The 20,613-nt window shown below is 34.1% G+C and overlaps 4 protein-coding genes across 10 annotated transcripts; all 4 read left to right on the top strand.

Annotated features, from left to right (window-relative positions):
- The first annotated feature begins 448 nt into the window (after nucleotides 1-448).
- LOC100808937 (tafazzin) lies at nucleotides 449-4,109 on the top strand. The gene is made up of 7 exons (XM_003521642.5): nucleotides 449-867; nucleotides 1,002-1,120; nucleotides 1,210-1,275; nucleotides 1,366-1,563; nucleotides 1,986-2,104; nucleotides 2,920-3,025; nucleotides 3,305-4,109. Exons 1-7 carry the CDS (start codon nucleotides 630-632, stop codon nucleotides 3,863-3,865), a joined length of 1,407 nt encoding a protein of 468 aa, XP_003521690.1. The 5' UTR covers nucleotides 449-629; the 3' UTR covers nucleotides 3,866-4,109.
- Nucleotides 4,110-4,791: 682 nt separating this feature from the next.
- On the top strand, nucleotides 4,792-8,685 carry LOC100808405 (F-actin-capping protein subunit alpha). 3 transcript variants are annotated; one of them, XM_003521641.5, is made up of 10 exons: nucleotides 4,792-5,249; nucleotides 5,343-5,458; nucleotides 5,592-5,681; nucleotides 6,257-6,321; nucleotides 6,848-7,009; nucleotides 7,146-7,224; nucleotides 7,309-7,386; nucleotides 7,653-7,727; nucleotides 7,818-7,853; nucleotides 8,326-8,685. In XM_003521641.5, the coding sequence occupies exons 1-10, from the start codon at nucleotides 5,141-5,143 to the stop codon at nucleotides 8,431-8,433; spliced, it is 918 nt and encodes a 305-aa protein (XP_003521689.1). In that variant the 5' UTR covers nucleotides 4,792-5,140; the 3' UTR covers nucleotides 8,434-8,685. The 3 variants fall into 3 exon arrangements, with proteins under 3 accessions (XP_003521689.1, XP_014629484.1, XP_014629485.1); XM_014773998.3 differs by having other exon boundaries at nucleotides 4,793-5,249; nucleotides 8,317-8,685; XM_014773999.3 differs by having other exon boundaries at nucleotides 4,793-5,249; nucleotides 7,653-7,708; nucleotides 8,317-8,407.
- A 777-nt stretch (nucleotides 8,686-9,462) lies between these two features.
- On the top strand, nucleotides 9,463-13,444 carry LOC100775248 (uncharacterized). Its single transcript, XM_041014214.1, has 6 exons — nucleotides 9,463-9,715; nucleotides 12,007-12,132; nucleotides 12,251-12,389; nucleotides 12,475-12,588; nucleotides 12,666-12,759; nucleotides 12,919-13,444. The coding sequence occupies exons 2-6, from the start codon at nucleotides 12,059-12,061 to the stop codon at nucleotides 13,083-13,085; spliced, it is 588 nt and encodes a 195-aa protein (XP_040870148.1). The 5' UTR covers nucleotides 9,463-9,715; nucleotides 12,007-12,058; the 3' UTR covers nucleotides 13,086-13,444.
- Nucleotides 13,445-15,513: 2,069 nt separating this feature from the next.
- On the top strand, nucleotides 15,514-20,581 carry LOC100820162 (heparan-alpha-glucosaminide N-acetyltransferase). 5 transcript variants are annotated; one of them, XM_003520753.5, is made up of 13 exons: nucleotides 15,514-15,893; nucleotides 16,537-16,674; nucleotides 16,810-16,891; nucleotides 17,272-17,348; nucleotides 17,435-17,550; nucleotides 17,628-17,745; nucleotides 18,137-18,253; nucleotides 18,355-18,446; nucleotides 19,063-19,129; nucleotides 19,215-19,296; nucleotides 19,405-19,496; nucleotides 19,634-19,777; nucleotides 20,239-20,581. In XM_003520753.5, exons 1-13 carry the CDS (start codon nucleotides 15,768-15,770, stop codon nucleotides 20,383-20,385), a joined length of 1,398 nt encoding a protein of 465 aa, XP_003520801.1. In that variant the 5' UTR covers nucleotides 15,514-15,767; the 3' UTR covers nucleotides 20,386-20,581. The 5 variants fall into 5 exon arrangements, with proteins under 5 accessions (XP_003520801.1, XP_040870144.1, XP_040870146.1 ...); XM_041014212.1 differs by adding an exon at nucleotides 16,233-16,379 and having other exon boundaries at nucleotides 15,560-15,893; nucleotides 16,537-16,891; XM_041014213.1 differs by adding an exon at nucleotides 16,289-16,379 and having other exon boundaries at nucleotides 15,754-15,893; nucleotides 16,537-16,891.
- The last annotated feature ends 32 nt before the right edge of the window (nucleotides 20,582-20,613 follow it).

Genomic DNA, 20,613 nt, shown 5'->3' with positions numbered 1-20,613 from the left:
AAATAGTGAGGTAATCTATAAAATTATAGAATTATATATATATTATAGATGAACTGAGGACAATATGACAGGAATAAATTATGGAATAATAACAACAAAGAACATATACACTCCAAAGTCCAAACATAACAAGAAGTCTTCAGACCAACACAACTGCAGTCTACACAAAGCTGGATTAAGAAATACTCCTATGTTTTTTTTTTTTTTTCAATTTGAAATATGCACCCTGGAAACCCAAAATTAGTCCAAGCCCAAACAGAAGATTCAAAATTATATAAGAGATTCTTCTTCTAAGAAGTTGCATCGTTGAATCTTGATAAGAATAAGTACTTGCAATAAATATCTCTCATTGCGGGTCCCATGTCCAAACGAGAAACATAGTTGGTGTGGGTCATCCCTATCCATGGAATTACCAAATTAATCAATAAATATAAATAATAAATAGTACATAAACAACTTAGAAAGTTTGGTTCTCTAAGAGAGGCGTACCCTAGTCAATAAGCGGTGTTGGAATTTCTCTCCATAGCATCGTTTCCTAGCTCTACACTCGCGCTTTGCTACTTGAGCTCCCCATTCATCGGAAACTCCATTCTTCTCTTTCTCTCTCTATTTTTCCGTTTCGTTTACCGATGCCCCTTCTCGATCGCGGCGATGTTTGGAAGAGCAAGGCGCGATCCTTGCAGCTACAGCTCAGGGACCGTTTCCGTGTCGCCGTCGACCGCCATTGGCGCCGCCGCCACAACCACCACACCTTTATCCCCTCCGCCGATGGCTACTTCTCCTCCACCATTCAACGCTGGCTCAGCCGATTTCGTGATTTCCGCAGAGACTCGTTGCCGTCGTCCACCTCTTTTTATCGCAAACGAGGTATTCAATTAATTACCGCTTCTGTCATTAATTTTCTATTCCGTAAATTCAGATATAATATTATGATCAAATGAAATACACTATAGGCATTAGTGGCTAGGTTTTCCTTTTCACTTGACAATTTTTGCCTACAGTGATTAAGGATTTCAGTTCTGAAGAAGATTCAACTCTTGTTCGTATGATGCAAGCTGTTGCGGTTCCTGTTCTTGGAAATGTCTGTCACGTGTTTATGAACGGATTAAACAGTGTGCAGGTATGAATATGATATGCCAATTTCCTAGTATCTCATTTGGTTTATCATATCTTGCATTCTGATATTTGATGTGTTGTGTGGAAGAACAGGTATATGGTTTAGAAAAACTGCACTCCGCTTTACTGCAAAGACCTAAAGGAAAACCTCTTCTTACGGTACGTGCTCTTCCAAGTTGTGGAATGTGAATCTGTGTGTGTGGATTTAATTATTTGACGGAGTGATTGGTTTTGATTATTCATATTCAGGTCAGCAATCATGTTGCTTCCATGGATGATCCTCTTGTTATTGCTTCGCTGCTTCCTCCGAGTGTTCTTTTGGACGCTAGGAATCTCAGATGGACGCTTTGCGCAACTGATAGGTGTTTTAAAAACCCTGTGACTTCTGCATTCTTTCGATCAGTCAAAGTTTTGCCAGTTTCTCGGGGTGATGGCATTTATCAGGAGGTATGGATCCACAGACAGTAGCTAATAAGTAATAACTAGTAAAACATTAACTTTTGTCATGTAATTTGAGGCTTTGGACTCTGACAATAGTTAAACTCTGGAGAGATTTGTGGCTTTTGGTAAAGATCTCCTCACTGTTCTTAGTTTTTAAAGTTTATTACTCTCCTATGACTTGAATGATTCAATTTATCTTCTGGTGCTGTCCTGTTAACAATTTTTGCAAGTCCTTCGTGTCCTTCCTATTCTAGGGGTGCTTTTTATTTTTTTGTAGTGTTTTCAATTGACTATATCTGCCTCTATCTGTTTGTATTGATATTTTTCTCTCCTTCCCTATGTCTCTTGCTTTGTTCCCCTTTGCCTCTCCAAACTGGAACTTCTCTGGTTTGTGATGATTGTAATTCCATCTACTTTCTCTGCTGTAGGGAATGGACTTGGCCATATCAAAATTGAACCATGGTGGTTGGGTCCACATATTCCCAGAAGGCAGTCGCTCCCGGGATGGTGGAAAAACCATGGGCTCTTCCAAGAGAGGTGTTGGGAGGTAACAATCTGCCATAGTATTTTGGAGTATAATGCTAATTGAAAAATTTGCTTGTTTCATGTTATGCAAGCCAGTTCTCACTTAAACTCTTGTTTGAGTTGTTTCATAGGAAGACTATTTTCTGATTGCTTAGAGTATTATAATTTAATTGTTGACGGAAGAAATAGTTAGTTCTTCAGAAAATGTTGAAGATGTTCCATTGGTAACTTCAGAATGGAAAAATTACAAATTTTGTTCCTTAGTTTTGACTTGATGGTTAGTTTTTTTTTCCTTAAAACATTGAAATTAGTCAACTGATCTTTCGGATTTCTTTTCCTCCTCCCACTATCATCCCTTTTTTTGAATTAGATTAAAATTCAGATGATAGAGTTTCTGAAATTATTCACAAAAATTATTTGTTGTTATATACTTATATATTGTCTTTTTAATTTATTTTACCATATATTCATATGGGAACTTGGGAACATAACTTATGTTGTTATTATGCTGATGAATTCTGAAAATGAAGTTGTATATTATTACCGTTGCTCACCAAAAAAATATTGTTATTTGCTCAAAACTTAGTGAACCAAAACTTAGTGAACTCAACACATTTCAAAATTTATTTCTGGAATTGATAAGTATATGTAAAGTTTGTTTTAATGTTTTTATTCAGACTTATGATTTATTTATTTTTTTTACAAAAGCATGATCATATAACGTGCTTGTTCATGATTACTGTATTTTCATCTGGTATATTTTACTTCTCTTTATTTCTACTATTTTGTAATTTATTAGAGTATAACGTGCTTCATGATTTAAATTTTCTTTATCAGGTTAGTCCTGGATGGAGATAGCATGCCTCTTGTTGTCCCATTTGTACATACAGGGATGCAGGAGATTATGCCTGTAGGTGCTAACTTTCCCAGAATAGGCAAGATGGTACGTACTTGATCCATTTGCTTTAATCAATCTATGAAACCTTCCAAGGTTTTAATTGCTGCATGGTGTTAGAATGCTAGCTTTAGTGGAAATGCTGCACTCATTGCCCCTTAACTTTGGATCTGTTTTTCTCTCCCTCAGATCAAGATGTTCAATTACAGAATTTAGATTGTGCATCATGGCATGGCATACATTTTTATTGATATGATTAATTTTAATTATTTGTGTTTTTCAGTTTAAATCTTACCCTCATTGGTATGACATGCTTGGATTCTATAGGTTACAGTGCTCATAGGTGATCCGATCAATTTTGATGATATAATTGAATTTGACAAAGACAAAGGCTCAAATGTGCCCAGAAGACGACTATATGATGCAGTAGCATCTAGAATTGGTGATCGGTTGCATGAGATGAAGGTCCAGGTTGACACTATCGCAATTGATCAAGAAATGCAGCTACAAGATAAGTCCTCACACAGCACTGAACGAACATCTAAAATACTGCAGCAGGTTGATTGGGAATTATTTGGAATGGATAGCTTCATGTCTGTAGAAGATGATTCCAAGCAGAGACAAGAAACAGTTGCCCTCTCAAATGTTAGTGTTTCTCAGCATCATCAACAATCTCATAGTGATCAGAGTTGGAGAGCTGGGTTCTCATACAGGATGCGTGGTTATATTGATCAGATGGAGCTTGTGTCTTTTGCTGCGAGAGGTATATTTCTGAATAATGATACAAAGAACTCTGCTCGCCCTAGCAGAGAGATGGGCCCCTTAAAGGCATGGAAGCAGTTTTTGGAAGCTAATCTATTAAGGCAGTGGAATTACGTCCATTACTGAAAAAAACATAGTTCTATAGAGGGTGTAAATTCAAATCTTCGGTTTTCAATTAAAATAATTGAGTTTTTGTTAAATAAAACAGTTAAATGCAGTAGAATTGTTGAGAATTTGTGACTCAAATAGCTAACATTTTCGTTTAGTTTGATTAAGTTTCAGGGTTGAAATTATATTGTTGCACGCGGTCCTGAAGATAGAACTGTATAAGCCCTTTCATGTAATATATGCATAGTTATTTACTAATGTATACAGTATACTCTTATTTTTTAGAGAATATATTTTAGTAAGTTGTAATTTTCATTTTCTAAAAACATAATTAAGTTGAAAAAGTGACTATGTTAATAATTTTTTTTCTCTTCTTGAGTCCTGCTTGTCTTCAATCCTTATGGATAAACAAAATCTCTTTCTATGACATGATTGGTATACACATTGACTATCATGTAATGTTCACTTCTCCCCTTAACATGAAACAAATTAATTTAGGCCAAATAATCATAAATAAATTTTAATATCATTTTAATTTGACCTTAATCATCTATTTTAAAATTTTAATGGTATATTAAGATTTAATCTTATATTCTTATCTCTCACTTAATACTTAATAAATAGTATTGTTTTTCTTAGTTCAATTTTATGAAAGAGAAAGTTTACCATTTATAAAGAAAAATATTCTATATGCAATTCACTATTGATATTTAGATTGCTTAGCTTTATTAATTTTCTTTTTATCTTTTACCAATAAAAAACTTATAGTATTTTGAATGAGTTGCTACTTTGTATGTGTAAAATTTGTACATCTAGTGTTAAATTGACGCATCAAACAAAGAAAGCATTAATTAAAAACAATCACCAACATTATCTAAAACCTATTCCCTCACGGATCAATTGATTTGTTTATCTAATAGTCAATGATAGAACAGCAAATTGGGGAGCAGGAACATTGTTAGGCATTTGGATATCATTTGACCTTATTTAGCAATTTTTATTGTACCGGCAATGTAATCTATAGTGTTGAGCGTGATTGTCGAGCAAAATGATTTGAGCTGAAACCGGGCGCCATGGCCTCTAGTATACTACTTTACAGATCACACACTAACGCCACACACTACACAACGATGTATTAAGTATGATTATTAGACGAGGTTGGGCCCATTGTGGAGCCCACGGGCCTGATTCGCAAAGAAGCCTTCTCTTCAGAAAAGACGAGACGAGACGAGCGAGATCTTCATTCCATTTCTCATTTTAAATAAAATCGCGTCTTCTCCTCTGTATTGAGACATGGCCGAAGAAGAGGAAGAATCAGAGCTCAGCGATAAGCAGAAAGTGGAGATCGCGAAATGGTTCCTCCTCAACTCTCCTCCCGGAGAAATCCAATACGTTGCCAAAGGTTACTTCTTCTTCTTCTTCTTTTTCCGCATTTTCTTTTTCGCTTTCTATCTATTATTCTACAATTGAATCAATTACCGAATATTTTCTGCAGATGTGAAATCGATTCTCAACAACGACGATTTGTACAAGGAAGCCGCTTCCGAGGCTTTTCCCTATTACAACAAATCGCACTTGATTTCCATTCCAATGCCCAACCGAAGCGGAGACGTAACTCTCTCTCTCTCTCTCACTCATCAACTTATTTTCCTAGGGTTTCCTCATCGTTTTTTTATTTTATGTTTTAATTCATTGGATTTTGTTTTCCTCTCAATTTCTTATGGGACTTAACACGTGCTTCCAGGTACTGGTTACTTCGTTCGGTGAGCTTGAGGGTAATGCATTTCTTGAACCTAGGACTGCGCAAGTTGCAATTGTTGACCATGCTAAACAAGTAACTCTTATCTCTATCTATCTATCTCTCTCTTTGCGGGATCAGCCAACTACCAACTCAATTACTTAAACACTGTTTCAGAAGCTAGTTCTTGGTTTTGAATATGCATGCCAACTCGATTTTTCAATTACTGTTTCAGAAGCTAGCTTTTGATTTTGAATATACATGCTTCTGCTTAACTTTTCCTTTTTTTTTTTATGGAATGGGATAAGCAAACTAGATGTTTATTATAGTCACCTATTTTAATTTCTTCAATTCATTTAGTTGCAATGAAAGTTATAATGATTGTAATCTGGATCTTCATGCATTGATCTCAACTTTAGTATCGATGTGGACTGTGGAGCATTATAAGGTTCAACTCCGCTTATTAAACTTGCCTGCTGTAGCATGGGTTTTCAGTGAAGACATCAAAATCACAAGAAAAATTAATTGGAAATTAGGGAATTAAGCAAATCATGAAAAAATTGCTTTTGTAACCAGTTATGACTTTTGTGATGAATAGGTTTAAGTGCAATAGTGCAGTAGTTCCAAGATGTATCGCTTATTGTCTTATGATAGTGTGCTCAATGTCTCAGGTTTGTACAGAGGTGAGACCTGCCACAGACGAAGAACTTTCATCTCCATATATTGAAGAATTTCGGTAATTCTGAATTTTTTGTGATTGAAATATTTTATCTGATAATATGATGTTCCTTTACCAAAGTGAGCTTCACAATCTATTCAGGGCCTGAACATACTGCTTCATGTTAACTTTCATTGACTTTATTTCTTTTTTCAAATAAATTTATCTCAGATACTTAAGTAATGTATTATTCCTCAACTTTTAACTGTCTGAAGTCGTGTACATTAGATTGAATGTGGAAATTTCTTCTTCAATGTTAATTCAAATCCTTTTAATTGTTGTTCTGTACTAGATTTGTGGTTTCGATAGAGATATTTTGATTGAGAATACATACTATATTTTTGTTAGGAAGCAGACTCATTATGGTGTTACTTAATAAAAAACTATATTGGTCGACATTTGAGGACATGAAATAGAGATTCACCCTTTAAATAATTTTTTTTTTTTTGCACAGCACCCTTTAAATAAAGTAACTTTAATACCCCACTTCTAAATCTTTCTTGTAATGTATAGTTTGCATAAACCAGGATTTGTTTTACTGCAGATGCAATCTGGATGCTGAAACACTTAAATATGTTGAAGAAACTTATCCAAAAGGTTTCTGCTCTGTCTACTGTGTGAGTGGGAAGGATGTAGAGGGCCCAGGTGCTGATTTCGAGCTTGCTGTGGTGATTTCTGCTGCTAGGCATAGCCCACAGAATTTCTGGTGTGTAAAATTAGTTGACTGAAATTCCAACTACTATTTCTGGTGGCTACTTTCTACTTTACTAGTCACACAATAAGAACATTGATGCATTAATAATGTCAATATATTTTAATTTTTCTTTGCCTTTTGTTTATAGCAACGGAAGTTGGTGTTCAATATGGAATATTGAGTTCAAAGATGAACAACAAACAGTGGAAGTAAAGGGTAAAATGCAGGTAATATTATGTAGATTTTAATGCATTGATTTGAATGATACGATGCAAGGCTCTTAAACATGATTATTTTTAACCCATTTTCAGGTCGGTGCCCATTATTTTGAGGAAGGAAATGTGCAGTTAGATGCAAAACATGAATGCAAAGATGCAACTCTTTTTCAGGTTACCATACATTAGCACTACTTAGACATTATTTTTATTAGGTCTGAATGTATTGGTTAAGTTATATGTGCATTTCCTTCCATATATTTTTTTGCAATTCAATGTACTTGTATCCTACAAGCCTGAGAATATTTCAGTAAATGTCCATTATATAAAAATGATAAGGTTGAGATATAAATGGAACATTTATAGAAAGACAATATTTATCTGTTTATGTTTCTGTCGAAGCTTATCTATTAATATTTTATCATTTGATTTTATTTCAGGCCCCTGAAGATTGTGCACTTGCCATAACAAGCATTATTCGTCACCATGAAACAGAGTACCTTGCTTCTCTTGAGGTTCTGAATTTGTCTTTGTGTAGCTAGGGTCTTTCGTTCTTTCTATTGTAATGATGTGCACATGATTTACTAATGATCACAACTTGACAGGCATCATATCTAAACCTTCCTGATTCTACTTTCAAGGTAACCATTGTTATATCATCCTGCATTTTTTTATATTCTAAGCTTCAGATGTGGCATTTCTAAGAAATCCATGGCTCTTCTCGATTTCCATTCAAGCAATTCCTTGTACCTAACCTTTTCTCATTAAGCATCCATGTGATGACTGAGACCAAACTCATCTAGATGTTTTTCTTTTATCCTTCTACTAACTTGATTAATTCATTTTATTGTTCCATCATGTTAAGTGACATCAACGGTTGCGTGAAATTGATAATGCTTGAAACAGTGTGATTATTGAAGTTATGTCTGTTTTGTGTAATTTTTATTATTGAAGTTATGTCTTTTTGTGTAATTTGTATAATTTATAAGATTAATCTGATTACGTGCATGGTGGGGGTGTATGTGTAAAAGCGGTGATATCTCATGCTTTTTAGTTTAAATCTATAGCATTATCTGTTGAATTTGAAGCCTTTTTAATTGCAAGTATCTGCAGGATCTTCGGAGAAAGCTTCCTGTCACCCGCACGTTATTTCCATGGCATAATACTTTGCAGTTCAGCTTGACAAGAGACATCTCAAAAGAACTTGGCATTGGAAAGTAAATACACTACATTCACACAGAACAAATAAAAGTTTGTGTTTACTCGGTGGTGACAAGTTCCTCATATATTCACTACATGTCATTTGATCAAGTCAATCATTCTTTGGGTTGACGTTCGTTATATTCACTCATTTGCTTAACAAAGTACCCTCCTTTGTCTGAGTAAGTGAGTATCTTCCGCTGATGTACTGTAGTGTACTGTAATTCTTTTTTTGACATTATTTGTATAGCAGAAGAGTTCCTGTTGTTTCTAGCCAATAGCCATCATCATACCTAAACTTTCGTGATTGCAATTAGAAATATTGCAAGAAGCTGCTACTCACATTATGATTGTGCTTATTATTATTGTTTAGGATGTTCTTGTCTATTTGAACGTTTTATTATAAAATAAAATATTCCAAAGTTGGATTAAAGTTTTTTATAAAGTCAAATTTAGCCTAAAATAGCTTAATTTAAAATAAATTCGTTGTACATAAACGTGTAATTTGATAAAATACGATAAACTAGGTTAAGGGAAAGTTTAATCGGATTTGTTCTATTTTATCCAAGTTTAAGTTGACAAAAATTTTCTGGTCAAGTTTTAAGGTGGTTGTGTTTTCAGATGAAAAGAGAATTTAAATAGCATTGCATTTTATGCGAGTGAATAGAAAAGTGTTTAATAATACGACAAATTTTATGCCAAATTGTTACAAACTAACATGTTTTGATGTCATTGCATCAAAAAAGAGCATTAAGAATTTAACGAAATTATGGTACAATATATTATATAATTTTCACCCATTAATAATTTTCAAATAAAGAACAAGAACCAAATTTAGGCGTCAATGAATTTATAAAATTTTACGCACATTCATTAATCAATTAAGTTAAATTTGTTTAGTGTGTTTGACAATTTCTTAAAAAATATCTCCTTTGTTATTTTTAAGTTATATTTTATATTTTATATTTTAGTACTTTTATTTATTATTTTGGCATTTTTATATTTTTTAATAAAGGAGTCATCGAAAAGTAATAATAAGATAAAATAACAATAAAAAAAAATGCATCTCCATCTCTCAAACCCAAACCAGAGCTTAGATCCACTCTCACCGGAAATTGAGGGGATCCGCTACCGTGACCCTATCGTGTCGCCGTCGTGGGACTGGGCGCCTCTGGTCGCATCTTCGTCGTTGCATTGTGGTCCTTTGTCTGAACTTGGTTAGATGCAGTGGTAGGGCTTACGGCTTGCACAGAGGACGCCGCCAAGCTCTTTGGAGAAATTCTCCATCAAAGTTGAGGTTGAGGTCAGTCATTCCATTTTTGTTCTGTTTCTTCGCATCTTGCTTACTCTTTCATTTCTTTTGCTTTTCATAGTTGCACCATTTTATTATTATTATTATTTTTACAACAACATGCTCGATTCTACTTCTATATTGAGGAAAAAAGTTGGGACAAGAATATTACTTCCTTTGCCAAATAATTGAGATGTAATATCAACAAGAATAACTTCTTCAACTATTATCCTTGATTCTTTTCCTTCAATGGTTCATTTAGATTATACCTCCCTTCAATAGGATGCTTCGTGCTTTGAAGCCATTATAAACTCCATAGTAATGCTGTTATTCCTGAACACCGTAGAACTTCCTGAGCCTAAGCCATACACGCACCTTAGTCACAAATTCAACTCAGCCTATAACCAAATATTAGTAATGAATCCCTTTTTCAGTGTAAGGTAGATGATCAAGAGTTTTGGAATGGATGGCTCTGGCAATGTGTACCATTGCCAAAGTTTGCTAACTAATGGCAAGTATGTTTATGTGATTGGAACTAAAGGCTTGGAGTCATCCTCTGGTGACCCCAACGTGTATACTTTTGTTCTTCTATAGTTTGCCATGCCATTTTGAAACCTTCATGGAAACTAAGCCTTACAGGTCAACCATTTGGCGGTGATTGTGACAAGCAGCATCAGTGACATAGCTTCCATGATGGTGATGGCAGACAACAGTCACCTTGACTATGATATCAAATTATGGCTTTCTACCAGTCTGTTAAATTGTTTTCTTTTTTGACCCAAGTTTGTTATAAACAAATGATACATATATTGGATACAGGATGATACTTAAACCTGAGAAACCTGTTTCTTTGCTTCTTCATGAAGCACCCCCCACCCCTCACTTTTGTATTTCATGAGATAGATTTGCAATGGTTAGAATCTAGGCTTCTTGGACTAAGTATATTTTGACTTATATAGTGTTTCAAGCATTTTATTCTCCCCAATGTGCTTTCCTCGACACTTGTTTGGCACTATCATATATGAATGCATGAATTCTTCACTGTTTGAGAACAGGAAAGCTAAAGAACAAGTTTTGTAGATCAAAATTGATGTAAAGAGAACAAGGTATAAGAGAAGGTTGCCCAGTTCCTTCCTCAATTGACTTTGGAATGATTGGAATGAATATATACAATAGGAGTCTGCAATCAGAATGAGTAGACAGTTAAAGACTATACTTGTGGATATAGTAGTCCTGCAGTCTCCTCTTATGTCTTGTCCTTGTCTTCACATCAATTTTGATCGGCAAAACTTGTTGTGTATCATAAATATATGTATCACTTTGAAATGAAATGAACTACATTATTATACATAGTCATAGAGTGAATCCAAATTCCTCTGCAATTCTTGGGTTATAGCTCCAAATGGGAATGTAACTGGTTCATTAGTAACAATGAGTAGTAAAATGTTTGGCTTCTTTTGCCATAAATGTAAATGCATTTTCTTGGTACAATCCACAGTACTAGATGCTAATAGAAATGTAACTGTTACCGTTTCTGAGAATTTTAATATGCTACCAAAACAATAATTTTAACTGCCTCAGGAAAATCATTATAAAAATCCTAATTTGGAACATTTGGAGAAAAAAATTGAGGTTTCACCCGCTGTAAGTTGCCAATATTAACAACTAGCGCTTGGGGATTTGACTTGACGCCAGCCCATTTTCAAATTTTATCACTTGCAGTTCCCAACCCGATCCTGACATAGGTTATGGACTTGTGGTCAGAAAAACTACCGCCACTGGAGACAACAGGCTATACACCTTTGAAGGTTAAGAAAGGAGGATATCTATTCAGACAAATTATAGAACTTTTTGGCAAGTAATTCTCTAAAATAAATCCAATGAATTATTCCTAGGGAACCTTAAGATTAAATATTTCTTACCATAAAGTAGACAATAACTTAGTAGGTTTACTTCTGATTGTGTTTCTATGCACTGCCAAATATTTGAGTCCAACGTTATGTTCCATCCAGGTGTTATGAACCTAATTAATAAAATAACAGATTGATTATTGTCGGACTCAAATATTTCATAACACAATATTTGAATCCAACATTCTGTTCCATCAGCAATGCATTTTGGTATCTCACTCAAGTGACAGGTATTTTACATTAAAACGCGACCTACGGCTAGTTATGTTTTGAGAATCTAGGGCTATATTAAATTGGTGGTTGGTGGTACAGTTCATAAAGAGTCTGTTGCAGTATTAAATTCTACCCAATTTGAATTGGTTCAATGTGTTCTAAAATACTAATCTTGTGCAGGTTTGATTTGAAGATTTGGGTGTCGTCTTCATTATCAATCTATCACATTTGCATGTGCAATATGCTTATTCTGCTTTCCATTCTCCACATCATCGTGAATGGTCCAACTCTCTGCTTTGGGAATAAGTGAGTGTATAAAAATCCTCAATTATGCAATGCATTCATCTTATTTCTTTGGACTCCCCAAATCAGAAGTTTCCTTGTTAATAACTTGGTTATAGTGCTCACCTGCTTGCTGTGGTAGGGTTGAGGACAAAATTTTGAAAGTTGGAGAAGAGCTATGGAGAGAAACTTTGCCATTACATGGTGGCTCTTGCTTTTATCAATTACAGGGTCTAAAACCCCACACGTGGTATGAAGTGAAGATATCATATCCAGCTTCTGTATGTATAATCATGTCTTCCTTCAGTTCTTTGCAGGGTATCTTTTCCTCTGGAAACTGACATACACTAACTAAAAAAATATCAGATACCTGCTAGCTTTTCCATACAACTGAAGAGAAACAAGTCAGATGTGGTGCTGAACAATAACAGGAGATTGCTCAACACCGAAAAGCTAATTTTTAAGACCAATAGCAATCAGGTCCAATATTAGTATGAAGTCTATATGTGCTCTTGTTATGTTTTGTTCTTGGTTCTTACATTGTTGACTGAAATCAGGATGAATTCCAGTCAGTATTAGTAACTGTGGAGCCAGAGGGGTTTCCTGCAAAGCTGCATGTAGCAGAGAGGCAATTTATTATCTTCAATATAGGTAATGTTTTTTGCATGGTATATTTTTAATTTTGATATTATCAAGTGTGACGTCCTATGCATTTTTGGTTTATCAGATATTTTTTAGATTTGGAACAGACTCCAGTATTGCAATAATTTTCTTCATTTGCTAACATCTATTCTTCTGTTGATACGACAGTGTCTGATGAACTATTATTAGGCATACCTCACAAAGCTTGGTGGGTAGTGGCACTGGCTTTACTCGGTCTAGGAATTGCTTTCATCGTGCCTTCTTTTCTTCCATTGTATTTGCTACCAAAGAAACAAGTCTCGAGGACAGATAATTATGTTTCTAAAACTTCTTAAGCCTCCAAGAAGATATTATTTTTTATAGGCAAGTGTTAGTTGCTAATTGTTGGTTTTTTTTTTTTTTTTTTTTTTATAAACCTCCAAGAAGATAAAGTGATTGTATACTTGTTTATCTCAAATGTTGTGAGGCATGCCTGCATATGACGTTGGCTTTTCAATAGAATTTTGGAAGCTACCTTGTGGCTGCTAATTTTCCGAGTTTTCTAATAGAATGTTTGGCTTTGCATTTCGGATGTAATTTTTCACGTTTCAGATGTGATTTTCACAAACCAATAGTTTCTACATTCCAAATGTGATTCTTTCATTCTCAACGAGTTTTCAGGCACGCATTAATTCATGTTCCATCATCCATCATATTTGATGTGTCTAAATGCTAGTTAGGATTTGTTGTCTCCTTCACATTTTGCTTGTGATGATGCTCATAGCTTTCATTTATACTGCTTGTTATCTTAAGAAACCTGTCATATAAGTTATCTTTTATGTCCTTCCAAGTTCCAACACAACAATGAACTGAAGTTTGGGTCGTTTGGGACACTCCTTCCGTTTATTGTATTGCTCATGTGCAGATAACATGCAATAATAAACAGAATTGAGGATCAAATAACTTTTTACCTTTCAATTTACTTATCAACTATTTTCATAAAAACTAATCACAATAAAATGATTTTGTCAGTAAAAAAATGATTTTGTAGGGAGATTAACAGTAATCGGGATAGAATTCAGCAATTGGTATGCAGAATTCTGGATGCATAATTGGTAGAAGCTACGATAATAAGCTACAAAGTCTAAGCGCCCAGGGAATTTAACACACAAACAGCCTATATAACTTTATTTTCTAAAAGCAAGAATATTTACATTACTTATGATGTACTTTTAAATATAAGTAAATACAAAAAATAAATTAAAAAAATTGAGGATGTTAGTATTTTTTTTTATAAGTCAGAGATATCTGAACGTTATTTTCAGTCTTCAATTTTTTATTTATCAATTTGATGGAAATAAATCCACCTAAAGATAAAACTCTTTTAACACTTTTTTTACAGGATTTTATTCTGGTTCTTAACTAAACTTCTTAAATTGGACGTTACATGTTATTATTAGTTAAGGCAATTTAAATTAATTTTACAAGTTATTCAAATCATTAGTTAATATTAAATTTAATAATATCTTGATTAATATTTTTATTTAATCTTTTTCTTATTTCATTTTAATTAGTTAAGGTAATTTTAAATTAATCATCTGTGCAACTATTAAATGAGGATCTGACTGGAATTTTATTTTACCAAGTTTTAAAATTCTAAAATAACAATAAGCATTAAAAAATATTTTAAAAAATATAATCTTGAAATGGAAACAGTATTTTTTTGCAGTAAAATAATATTTTTTTTACAAGTTGGCACAAGATACTAAGGTTTTTTTAAAAAAAAAAAAAAAGAAGCAAAATACTAAATTCTTATGATATTCCATCAAGACCACCCTGATTTTTTTAGAGAACAACTAAATCTGTTATATTCAATTGAGATCATTTAATATTCAAAATCATATAGATTTGAATGGATTATTTTGTTAATTGGATTTTGTGTGACTTTTCTATTCCATCCGGACTTCTTTTTTTTTTTTTTAATTTCTCTCTTTGGTAGAGTAATCTCAAAAAACTTTTCTATGGCGCTTCGGTCTTCCATCGCTACCTTTGAGTCGCTTTTTTCTTCTTTGTCAACCTTTAGTTTTTCCTGTTTTTCTATTAGCCAAGTTCTTCTTTTTATGGTGTGTTTCTCATTGCGTATATTTTATGCCGCTTTTATAATACCTTGTTTGTTTTAATGGTGTGCAACCACTAGTCATTTGGTGTCGGTTACTGTGGACGCAAAGTTCATGAAAAGTTAGGTTGCAAAAATACCTTGATTGTTGCTGATAATTTTATTCTTCTTTACCGTTTGGGGATTTTTGTGAGCTTTTTTTTTTTCTTTTTCTTTCCTCAACTAGTTTTCAAGATATAACTTTAAACAAACAGTGTAGAGTGGTGCTAGTCACACAGAACTGAGTGTGAAATCGTTAAAATGGACGAAATGATTTTTGAGAAATACTATATAAGAGGACAAGAAGTTATAATCGATTAGTTATTAAAGATTGAAAAAAAACTATATTAATTTCATTTTTGTTCATCCAAATCTTATCATTTATTTGTTATCTTTCTTATTAATTATGATAACTTCAAATGTTTTTTAAAAATTTATGAAATCTTTTAAAATCTTATAAATTCATATTTTTCTGTAAAATCTTATGATTTTATATTTTATAAATCTTATGAAAATTTACAAAAACTTTTTAAGTAAAAAAAATCTTTTAAAATCCTAATGGAGTATATCCTCTAAATAAATGTCTATTAACTTGTACTATTATTTGTAAGCATTTGGATAAGATTCTGTGGCACATTTATTTCACACATTTGGACAAACTATGAGGTGCAGCTGAGGGAGGGTCCCGTGCAACGAATAAAATTAAAGAACAATAATTTGAAGAGCATGATGATATGTGAAAAGTACAAACTGTGAAACTGGCTTGGTTTGGTTGTAAGTTATAACAAAACAATCATATTAGTATTATTCTGCCCGAGAAGTGAGCAGAGAGTAAAGTAGCGTAATCCAGTTCAGTTGGAGCTCAGTAACAAAACAAAATAGTATGGCCGAAATCAAAGGGGAGCACAGCCTCAATGTTTCCCAAGAGCTTCCTGAAGTTTCAGACAAAAACCTTCCTAAAACCAAGCGAGTTGCATCCCTTGACATCTTTCGCGGTCTCACTGTTGCGGTACCTCTATCTTTGTTCCCTTATCTTTTATTTGGAATATAGATAAATGAAAAACCTCATCTTTTATGTGCAACTGAACATGTATCTCAAATTCTGAGATTAACTCTCTCCTAGCTAGTACTAAAGCATACCAATTTTATTCTTTTTCTAGTTTTGTGCTGTTTCAAAAAATTCACAGCAAACTTCAGAAAGAATATATGTTCTATAAAGCATCAGTGTAAGTTAGCATAGGAAATTAAAATCTTAAGACCAAACCAAATCTTCACCTCACAAAATAACAGTTTATCAAGAAGATAACTTGGACAAGTTTTATAATTTTCACCCTTGGACCACAAATAGGAATCTATGGACTATGGATTGCGATTTGATTGTGTTCATGATTATAACGTATTCAGCCAAAGAGTCATAACTGGTGGGAAAACTGCTATTGGCCTGGATTTACATGTCTGATATCGTTAATATCAGCATGTCTCTATATCTGATTAGGTATGTATACTGCTGTTTTCCCTTAGTTTGCTGTTAAAAAAATCTCATTTTGAAACCACCAATGAAAAAAACATCAATTTTGATTCTTTAAGACTTGCAAACAGTAAACATCAATTTAGACTTAGGCTTTGACATGTTTTGATGTTATGTGATGTAGTTAATGATCTTGGTTGATGATGCTGGAGAGCAATGGCCAATGATTGGTCATGCACCATGGAATGGCTGCAACCTTGCTGATTTTGTCATGCCTTTCTTTCTGTTCATTGTGGGGATGGCCATTCCTCTTGCTCTCAAGGTTAGCTGCGAAAGAGAAAATAGGGTGGCTAAGAATGCTTCAAGTATTAGTTTCTCTGTTCCTTTATTTCTTCTTCTACTTCTTTTTTGGTTCAAACCAGTCATTTATTTCTTGATGCTTCTACTTGATGTCCAGAGAATACCAAATAGACTTCTAGCTGTAAAAAAGGTGATAGTTAGAACACTCAAACTCCTCTTCTGGGGTTTGCTATTGCAAGGTTAGTTTTTCTCCTGTGAAGAGATGTAATAAACAGTACTCTTTTCTCATGCATTTCCTCTTACCCTCCTTTCTTAAAAATGTAAACACGAACATTTTCTGTTATGGTTAAAAGAGAACTTGACATCACAGTTCCCAAGAGTTCCCTATTGAAGAGTGGCCAAGGAAACACGAACATTCAATATTACGTAACCTTTACTCCCTGCTGGTCATGAATATTAGATATTGTGAAAGTTATTCTGGTGAAATGTGCTATAATAATTGAATCTAAATTTCATATCAGCAAATCTTCTTCTGCTAAGATTCTAAGACATATTTGTGGGGTGAAAGACAAAAACATCATGCCTTGTTTTGATATAATGGATGACCTCAATAATGAAGGTGGTTTCTCTCATGCTCCGGACAATCTAACATATGGAGTTGACATGAAACACATAAGGTGGTGTGGCATTCTTCAGGTGATTTTGATCATTTCTTCCTGGTCATTTTGATAGAGCAGATTTTAGCTAATAAAGAATAATAGTTGTGTTTGTACCCTTTCTAGAGAATTGCTCTAGCATATTTGGTTGTAGCACTGGTGGAGATATTTTCAAGAAGTACACAGGCTCGAGATCCAGAACCCACCCACCTCTCAATATTCAACTTGTACTATTGGCATTGGTTAGTCTGTGAAAATATGCTTCTGGTTTATTGCCTTTACGATATGCTTTTAAACATTTTATTTATTAAAATTTCAGGCTGGTTGGGGCATGTATACTTGTCGTTTACTTAGCTTTACTTTATGGAATTCATGTTCCAGACTGGGGATTCACTGTCCATAACCCAGACAGCATATACAATGGCACAACTTTAACTGTAAGCTTCCCCATTGGCTGCCTATGATACTCTCTCTACACACAAACACATTAAATTGGGAATATCAGTAGTGTTTGATTTGTAGGGGAGAGTGTCACCTAACACTTTTTTTTTCTCTACTTGAATAAAGTAGTCTTTGGTTTTCAATCTTGCTGATAACACTTGAGTCCTTATTTTAAATATCTTTGTTGAATGTATTATGGTTTTCGCTTTATATGAATTTTCTTCTTCTTTTTCATTGGTGCTAGTTTTCAACACTTGAATTTTTCTTCCTGTTAAGCTTTAGCAAAATCTATGCTAGATATTATCAAGAAATCGACTTGTGTACACAATTCTCATTTTTTCTTCTCTTTTTTCTACTCTTCTAATTTGTTTTCTGTGTCAATTTTAGGTGACTTGTGGTGTTAGAGGGAAACTTGATCCCCCTTGTAATGCTGTGGGATATATTGACCGAGAGGTGCTTGGAATTAATCACATGTATAAGCGTCCAGCATGGAGGAGATCTGAAGTGTGTTGCTATTTTCTCCCGGACATTATTTCCTACGATAAGAAACACTTACTCTATGGCTATAGAAAATTTGAAACACTAATTTCCTTTAAGTGCTGCAGGCTTGCACCGAGAATTCCCCATATGAAGGTCCTTTTAAAAAAAATGCTCCTTCATGGTGTTATGCGCCTTTTGAGCCAGAAGGCATTTTAAGGTTCTGTATATGGTCTCTAAATCCTCTTAGTGTGTTTCGTTCTGAAATCCCAAACATTCGATTAACAGATTTTAATACTTATCTACATTGGCTTTGTTTGATTTGAAGTAGATGTCATCATTATATGTGATCTAATAATTGAAAATGTCACTCACATTGTTACTAAGACTACTAAAAGCTATAAAAGACTAAAGAAAATAAGATAAAATTCTGATTTCATTCATTGGTCCATCAAGAGGGTGCAAAGCTTACATTAAATAATAACCCTAATGAATGATAACCCTCCACTTGTCATCATCTAGTATTTTAGGAAATTAAAATAAAAACTACTATTAAAAGGATAATACCTAAGTCATCTAATATTTAAACTACCTATTTGGGCCTCTCTAAGCCCATCCTATCACATTGTTACAAAGAAAGAGTTAAGGACTCCCATATGCATTCTTCTTTTGTTCCACAGCTTGGTTAGAGCACACCACGTGTTTTCCTGACAATTTTGAAATGCTCAGACCCTTTTGAGGACTTTGCTATGATTATGAATACGCCCCTTTATTGGGCACAGCAGATGTATAACTCGTTCCACTGTTCCTGATAGCAATGTCATGTGCAACTGCAGTTCAATATCTGCTATCCTCTCCACAATCATTGGATTGCATTTTGGACATGTACTCATACACTTACAGGTGAAGCCTTACTCAAAAAGTAATCAGTGCTTGACAAACGACAACCCTTTAACTTATGCTTACTTCTTCACTTTTGTGACTTTAGGATCATCCTTCTAGGCTGAAGCACTGGCTTCTCCTAGGCTTAGCTCTCCTTACTTCAGGACTTATTCTTCACTTCACTCATGGTGTGAACTCTAAACTCAATGTTGGCTGAAACTTACCATGTAATCATTCATCTATTCTCATTTATTCTGATGGTGCCCCCTCCCGTTTCCTTCTTCCCTATGCTGCAGCCATTCCTTTGAATAAACAATTGTACACGCTGAGCTATGTTTGTGTAACATCTGGAGCAGCAGCATTACTTTTTTCAGCCTTCTATATTACGGTATGTTTTTTGGATAATACTAGAAATTCGACCTTTCTTTTTATCATGATCTTATGGATTGCTTTTACAGTTCAGGTTTACCCCTGCGGTTAATGCTCACCTTTTTCATATGGATTGATTTAGAATTGTCATTGCAGGTTGATATTTGGGGTTTGACATTCTTGTTCTTGCCTTTGAAATGGATTGGCATGAATGCCATGCTTGTTTATGTCATGGCAGCTGAGGGAATCTTTGCTGGATTCATTAATGGGTGGTATTATGGTGACCCTCATAACACGCTGGTACATCCATCTCGTCTAATTTTCAATGCACTTTGGTCCTAGAACTTAGGTTCAATATCATTAAGATTGGGTACTATAATCTGGGTTTGGATTCTCTCCATTTCTTCCATTACTAAGCTTTTGAAAAAATAGATGTACTCCCCATAAAGTGTACATCATCTCCATTTGATTTATTTTTCAAAAAGCTTATAAAAATGAAAGGAATGGAGGAAGTGGAGAGGATCCATTTCCCTATAATCTCTATCTTATAATTTGAGCTCTATATCTTGTATTGTTCCTTGTAATTGAAAAACTTAAGTATTGTCAAGTACATATTATTTTTGTATCCACTTTTCAGCTCCTTGATCAACGACAAGTACTACTAACCGGATATCCCAATTATTTGGATTTTTTTATGTTTAAATTTAATGAACATGTAACTGATTAGATACTTATCAGTGTTCAATTTGTTTTGTGAACAGATCTATTGGATCCAAAAACATGTCTTTATTAAGGTTTGGCATTCAACGAGAGTAGGCATCCTGTTGTATGTGATCTTGGCGGAGATCCTATTCTGGGCTGTTGTTGCAGGCATTTTGCACCGTTTGGGCATATATTGGAAACTTTGAATTTTTTTTAAAAACCATCTCTTGTCATTATTATTAATTTTTTAAGTGTGTATCCGTTCTGTTGCTGTATATTCAACTTGGCGAATGGCTGCAGAGCCATTTCGGTTAGCAAAATAGGTTGTTGTTGTTATGGGTATCATTCGCTAAAAAATGTAAAGGACAAAGACATAAACTAGCTTGACAAAAGTTAAGTGCAGTTCCCCATGATCCTTTGATATGATTTTCCAA

This window comes from Glycine max, chromosome 3, assembly GCF_000004515.6.
Source record: "Glycine max cultivar Williams 82 chromosome 3, Glycine_max_v4.0, whole genome shotgun sequence".
Taxonomy (NCBI): domain Eukaryota; kingdom Viridiplantae; phylum Streptophyta; class Magnoliopsida; order Fabales; family Fabaceae; genus Glycine; species Glycine max.
This window is presented reverse-complemented; position numbering and strand designations above follow the sequence as displayed.

Excerpts from the sequence above, each read along its gene's own strand:
- LOC100808937 (XM_003521642.5), top strand. The coding sequence starts at position 630 with ATGCCCCTTCTCGATCGCGGCGATGTTTGGAAGAGCAAGGCGCGATCC. Across the intron at positions 1,121-1,209 it reads ACGGATTAAACAGTGTGCAG|GTATATGGTTTAGAAAAACT; the intron begins GTATGAATATGA and ends GTGGAAGAACAG. Across the intron at positions 2,105-2,919 it reads TCCAAGAGAGGTGTTGGGAG|GTTAGTCCTGGATGGAGATA; the intron begins GTAACAATCTGC and ends TTTCTTTATCAG.
- LOC100808405 (XM_014773998.3), top strand. The coding sequence starts at position 5,141 with ATGGCCGAAGAAGAGGAAGAATCAGAGCTCAGCGATAAGCAGAAAGTG. Across the intron at positions 6,322-6,847 it reads CCATATATTGAAGAATTTCG|ATGCAATCTGGATGCTGAAA; the intron begins GTAATTCTGAAT and ends GTTTTACTGCAG. Across the intron at positions 7,010-7,145 it reads CATAGCCCACAGAATTTCTG|CAACGGAAGTTGGTGTTCAA; the intron begins GTGTGTAAAATT and ends TTTTGTTTATAG.
- LOC100775248 (XM_041014214.1), top strand. The coding sequence starts at position 12,059 with ATGTGCAATATGCTTATTCTGCTTTCCATTCTCCACATCATCGTGAAT. Across the intron at positions 12,589-12,665 it reads TTAAGACCAATAGCAATCAG|GATGAATTCCAGTCAGTATT; the intron begins GTCCAATATTAG and ends GACTGAAATCAG. Across the intron at positions 12,760-12,918 it reads ATTTATTATCTTCAATATAG|TGTCTGATGAACTATTATTA; the intron begins GTAATGTTTTTT and ends TTGATACGACAG.
- LOC100820162 (XM_041014210.1), top strand. The coding sequence starts at position 15,768 with ATGGCCGAAATCAAAGGGGAGCACAGCCTCAATGTTTCCCAAGAGCTT. Across the intron at positions 15,894-16,536 it reads TTCGCGGTCTCACTGTTGCG|TTAATGATCTTGGTTGATGA; the intron begins GTACCTCTATCT and ends TATGTGATGTAG. Across the intron at positions 18,254-18,354 it reads CAGCATGGAGGAGATCTGAA|GCTTGCACCGAGAATTCCCC; the intron begins GTGTGTTGCTAT and ends TAAGTGCTGCAG.